The sequence below is a fragment of the Vitis riparia genome, unplaced genomic scaffold, assembly GCF_004353265.1.
Source record: "Vitis riparia cultivar Riparia Gloire de Montpellier isolate 1030 unplaced genomic scaffold, EGFV_Vit.rip_1.0 scaffold349_pilon_pilon, whole genome shotgun sequence".
Classification (NCBI taxonomy): domain Eukaryota; kingdom Viridiplantae; phylum Streptophyta; class Magnoliopsida; order Vitales; family Vitaceae; genus Vitis; species Vitis riparia.
The window spans coordinates 430,198-436,680 of NW_023269670.1; the positions used below are offsets into that span (position 1 = coordinate 430,198).

The 6,483-nt window shown below is 31.5% G+C and overlaps 1 protein-coding gene across 1 annotated transcript; it reads left to right on the forward strand.

Moving 5' to 3' along the window:
- Nucleotides 1-1,202: 1,202 nt before the first annotated feature.
- LOC117909785 (bifunctional nitrilase/nitrile hydratase NIT4B-like) lies at nucleotides 1,203-3,597 on the forward strand (the record flags this gene model as incomplete). The annotated part of the gene is made up of 5 exons (XM_034823837.1): nucleotides 1,203-1,329; nucleotides 1,700-1,867; nucleotides 2,082-2,375; nucleotides 2,870-3,151; nucleotides 3,325-3,597. Coding segments are annotated over 5 exons (1,047 nt in total), but the record flags the coding sequence as incomplete, so codon positions are not given.
- Between the last annotated feature and the right edge of the window lie 2,886 nt (nucleotides 3,598-6,483).

Sequence of the window (6,483 nt, forward strand, 5' to 3'; positions counted from 1 at the left end):
TGATTCCACTAATAAATAGGTGAGAGAAGGGTGAGAGAGTAAAAAAGAGAATGAGATAAATATTATTTATATTATAAATAATAAAAATATAAAACTAAATGAATTTTATTAGTTATAATTAATGGAATTAATTTAAAGATAAAATTGAGGATAAAGAACAAAATATTTTTAAAATCAATATCTAACTTAATATAAAATAATATTTTTAAATATAGTATGTTAAACATAATTTATATTTTTATAAATATTATTATTGATAAATATATCAATAATTATATTTATTTTTATATATTAAATTTAGTAAATAAAATTAATTAATTTATATATATATATATATATATATAAGAAATCATCTTGAGAAGATTTCTCCCTTTTTTTTTTTAATCAATGGAGAAAGAGACGATTTCTCCTTAAATTTTTTTTTTTTCAAAAATCGTCTTTTCAAGAGACGATTTCTAGCCTATAGATTTTTGAAATTTGAGAAATCATCTTTTTAAAAACGACTTTTTCATTATAATTTTTTTTGAAGGAAAAAAATCATTATTGTATAAATATATTATTTGGTAAAATATTATTGAAAAAAAAAAGAGAAAATGAAAAAATGAATTTTTGAAAATCATCTCTGACTTTTTTTTTTCTCCTTTTCTTTTTATTTTTAAGAAATCAAAGATTTCTCAATATATATGTATCAATGGAGAAATCACAAGAGACAATTTCTCCCTTTTTTTTTTTCAAGGATCATCTCTTCAATAGACTGATTTCTCTCCTAATTTTTTATTAAAAAAAAAAGTTATCTTTTCAAGAGACAATTTCTAACCTATAATTTTTTTTTTTTTAAGAAATTGGAGAAATTGTCTTTTCAAAAGATGATTCTTTCGTTATAATTCTTTTTAAAGGAAATAAAGATTTTTATTTTTTTCTTTTCTATCTGGCTAAAACTACGTTAGATTTGAAATTATTTTTTTCATTACTATTTTGGAAATTATTTTTAAAAATTACAAAATATCCCACGTGACAGTCATTTTCAATTTGTACAAGTCATGTGGCTAGTCCACTATGTCTGCGGATAACTTAAAAATTTGTGATGAGGAGAAAACCTCACCATGAATATAGAAAACCAAGGCAGACTTTTCAAAGCCTTTCTGTCTTGTTCAAGTAATGGCAGCGGAACCTCTTGTTCATGGGCGATATATATATACTGAACGCAGTGTGCGGAATCCTCAAACAAAGGGGAAACGAAAAAGCATACGATTTCTGCAATGTCTTCAACTGTTAGAGCCACCGTTGTTCAAGCTTCTAGTATCTTTTATGACACTCCTGCCACTCTAGGTAACGTACCATTTCTCTCAATTCTGCAACTTCTGTAAGAGAATCAGTGAGCTGATTGGTTGCTGAGAAACTGAAAGAAAGAAAAGGATGATTGAACCCTGATCATATTTTCAGCTGCCAATCAAGGAATTACTGCTTGTACAAAATTATTTGGATGAGTTGGTTGAGGTGGTTTCTCTTTTCTCAGTTACAAAACAGCTGAAAATATGTGAGTTTCGAGTTCTATCTAGATCTCTTTTTCCTTAAGTTTTCTCAGCAACCAAAAAGTCATTTGGGATATTTTCAGGTGAATTTTCATTCTCTATTCAACCAATTAATTTACTTTCTAAGTCATGAATTGTTAATTCTTGCGATGTGATTTTGGGAGCAGATAAGGCTGAGAGGTTTTTGAAAGAAGCAGCTGCATCGGGATCCCAACTGGTTGTGTTTCCTGAAGCATTTATCGGTGGGTATCCCCGTGGATACAACTTCGCGGACCAGTCTCCAAGGGGGAAAGAAAGCTTCCGCAAGTACCATGCTTCTGCCATTAATGTGCCGGGTCAGTCACCTCTCTCTTTCTCCGTTAAATAGCCAAAGAACTGAACCACTTAATTAGTTATTGAAACAAGTCACCTCTCTTTCTCCCTTAAATAGCTGCATCGGATGACTGAACCACTTAAATAAGTTATTGACACAAAATCTACTTATGCTGCTTTGTGATGAACCATCAGCTTACATGTTTCATCTTTGATCTCATATTAATGTATTTTCAGGACCTGAAGTTGATAGATTGGCATCAATGGCGGCGAAATACAAAGTCTACTTAGTGACAGGTGTTGTTGAGAGAGATGGATACACATTGTATTGCACTGTTCTCTTCTTTGATCCTGAAGGCAACTACCTTGGAAAACATAGGAAACTCATGCCAACATATTGGGAGCGGCTCTTCTGGGGTTTCGGAGATTGCTCGACAACTCCAATTTATGACACTCCATATGGAAAACTTGGTTCGGTCATTTGTTGGGAAAATAGAATGCCTCTTTTCAGGACATCAATGTATGGCAAAGGTATATCTTTTACCATTTCTTTTTCTTCATTAACTAGTATGGTTTGGCTTGAAATAGTTTGGCTTTGTTTCACAATTATAGTTTAGAGGATTTTTTTGTTATCCAAAAAAAATTTAGGAAAACACAATTGACAATTAGAATACTGCTTTTTGTTTTTTCTTATAAACAAAAAGCAAAATATTTTCAGATAATATTTTTTAATTTTCTTCATCGTTTTCACTTGTTTTTAATGTTGTTTTAAAAAATAATTATATAAATATGAAGAATATTTAAAAATAAAGTTTTAAATATAAAAATTATTTTAAAATATTAAAAATAAGTTAAATGTATTTTAGGTTTCAAATAGTCTTATGTTTTATAAAATATTAAAGAACAACATTCAAAAACTATTTCTCAAAACTGTTCCGAAGACAATTACCCATAGGACCTCCAGTACCCTTTCCAGTACCTAATAGGATTGATTGATCACAGAATACCAATGTTCATATATATAGGTATTGAGATATATTGTGCTCCTACTGCCGATTCCGGGGATAAATGGGTAGCCACAATGAGACACATCGCTATTGAGGGTGGATGCTATGTTCTTTCACCCATCCAGTTCTGTCGGAGGAAAGATTACCCACCTCCACCTGAGTATCTTTACAGTCCTACAGAAGAAGATGTCACTCCAGATTCTATTGTTTGGGCTGGAGGTAGTGTCATCATTTCGCCCCATGGCGAAATTCTAGCAGGACCGAATTACGAAGGAGAAGGCCTCTTCACAGCTGATCTTGGTATGGCCCTAACTTCTCCAATTGTATATCCAAATATTTCAGTATGCAGATAAGGCAAATGAGTCAATTCTTTAGGTTTAAAAGGACTGCAAACATGGTTTTATGGAAGACTTGATACTCTATGATATTTATCACGGGCTGATCAAATATTTTGATGATCACTTGATATGCAGATGTTCGTGGAGAGATTCCTAAAGCAAAGTTTCAGTTCGATGTGGTAGGACATTATTCGAGAGCTGATGTGCTAAGCCTCACTGTGAACAATCGTCCACTGCTTCCTGTTACTTTCACATCCTCACCATCTAAAATCAAAGTCGATGATGAGATGGATGAATGCAAAGATAAATAACAGATGGGCAATTTAGGAGACAGTTAGCCTAGATAAGGTCCTCCTTCAATAATTTGTATGATTTTCCAGTAAGTCCAACATTGTTAATTTCCTTGTCTTTTGTGCTAGCCTAGACTGTAAATGCAGTCTTTTGTGCATATGGAGGCTGCACTTCAACATAAATAAATCCTTGGTTTGAATGTAAAATAATCCTTTGTTTTTTTTTTTTGGTATCAAGTATTAATAAAATTGTATTTTCCAGTCATTGGCTGAGGCCTTCTCTGTGATAGCTTTTTTCATTTAGCCTCTTGTAGAAGTTGAAAATAAGGTTACCTCATGATTATGAAAGGGCGATCTTAATATTATAAATGCTTCATTGAATTAACATGAAACAACTTTCCATATAAGCTATATATAAGGAACTTTCAAACTTAGTAAAATTATCTTTTCTTTCAGGCTCTGTTTGGTTTTCCAAAAATTTGAAGGAAAATGTGAGAGAAAAAAAATAAGGAGGAAGTGTAGAAGGAAACAACACATAGCATTAAAATTAGTTAATCTGTTTTGCATTTGAATGGTGAAAATTATGTGTTTCAAACTATGCCATGTCCTACTTTATGTCGTCAAGATTTATTTATTTATGTCGTCAAACCTGGAACAAAGCCTTAAAATTTGTGATTTGAAAGACAAATTGAAGTCTTTTAAAAGAGAAGTTATTTAGAAGAAATGACAATTCTGGGTTGAAAAGGGCTCAAGGCCCAAAGAAACAAATGTTCTAGGTTGAAATGGCTCCAGGCCTAAAGAAATAGAAGCTTCGGGCTAATATGCCAAGGAAAGGAAGTTTTGGGCTGAAAATGCTAGAGAAAGGCAGCTTTAGGCTGAAAATGGTTATAGGCCGAAAGAAACAGCAAGTCTGGGCTGAAAATGCCTCTAGGCCTAAGGAAATGGGAGCTTTGGGCTGGAAATGCTAAGGAAAGACTACTATTAGCTCATGAAATGGCTCTAGGACTAAAGAAAAGGCAGCTCGATGGCTCTAGGCCATATTTATAGATAAGATGCTTACGATGATTGCATTGATAGAAAAGAGAATAAGATGTGAAAACAGTCATGGGCGTTAATTTATTATTTTCAATTTTATTTTAAAAAATTTGGGAATGGAACAAATTTTTTATGGTTTTACGTTTTTAGTCTTTGCTGTCAAAATTTAAAAGTAATTTATGAAACATTGTTTATACGATAGTTGCCATTGAATCTCTCAACTATTGAAAAGAATAGAACTTAGTTTTCAGCCATCTACTGGCAGGCATAGCCACATAGCAATCAGTTTTTTAATGACATTATCCTCTTTTTTTTTTTGAAGTCATAGTGGAAAGCTACAGCCGTGGCTAAATACAACTAATCCATGCATGTGGGCGGCTCTTTTTTATTCAAATAGAATAAAACTATGAATGAATATCGTTTATTATTTTTTACACATGATTGAAGTCATTTTCAATTTGTACAAGTCATAGGCCGCTAAATTGAAACCTAAAAAAACTACATTTATGGTCAAAAGTTAAGACAAGCTTGTAAGATTAAAATCATTAGCCTTGGCAAAAGTTAGAGATTAAAAGAAATACTTTGAACTAAGTTTGACTTGATTCCCTCTCTGTTAAGGGTATATAGGCAACTTGGACAAACTAGTTAAGTTCAATCATCACCACAAGAAAAAATTGAAAAATAGGAGGAATATGTGGTTGTTAAGTGTAATCTCAATTTTAATTAAGTGTTAAGAGTTATACATAGCTCCATGTTAAGATTGTGTCTTTGTCTACATGGTTTTTAAATATGGTTTTAATTTTAATTAGGTATTAAAAAGTTGGAAACAAATGTGCATCTAAGTTTAGTTAATTCATATGAGTAAAGACTTTAGTACTTAAGTTGCATTAAGTGTTAAAAAGTTGCACAATGTTCTATATCAAGTTTATGACTAGCATACAATGGGTGTTAAATATGATTTCACTTTTAATTAAGTGTTAAAAAGTAGGTATGCATCCAAGCCAAGTCAATTCTTAGAAGTGAATATTTTAGCACTTAAGCTATATTAAGTGCTAAAAATATAACATCACTCTGCGTCAAGGTTATTACTTGTCTATATTGATGTTAAACATAATTTCAAATTTAAGAAAGTGTCAAAAAGTTGGATACCACTTTTCATCCAAGCTAAGTCAATATGTATGAGTGAAGACTTTGGCATTTAAGCAACATTAAGTGTCAAAATTACAATACTGTTTCACATCAAAGTTATTTCTTGTCCACATGATTATTAAATATAGCTCTAATTTTAATTAAGTGTTAAAATGTTAGACATCACTATGCATCCAAGTCAAGTCAAGTCAATTCACATGAGTGAAAAGTTTAGCACTTAAGTCATATTAAATATCAAAACATTGCATAATACTCCATGTCAAGGTTATGACTTCTCTACACGAGTGTTAAATATGGTTCCAATTTTAATTAAATGTTAAACACCATTGTGCATCCCAACCAAGAAAATTCACATGAGTGAAGACTTTAGCACTTAAGTAGTATTAAGTGCCAAAAATATTACACCGCCTCTACATTAAAGTTATGACTTGTCTACATAGGTGTTAAATATGATACCCAATTTAATAAAATGTTAAAAAGTTAGTTGTGCATCCAAATCAAGCCAATTCACATGAGTAAAGAATTTACTAGTAAAGTCGTATTAAGTGTTAAAAATACAACACTACTCTACATCATGCTTATGACTTGTCTACATGAGTGTCAAATATGGTTCAAAATTTAATTATATGTTAAAAAAATTCGACACCATTGTGCATCCAAGATGCACCAATTTACGTGGGTGAAAACTTTAGCACCTAAGTTGCATTTAGTGTCAAAAATACAATATCGCTTCATGTCAAGGTTATGACTTATCTACATAGGTGTTAAATATAGTTCCAATTTTAATTGAGTGTTAAAAAGTTGGACAGCACCATGCATC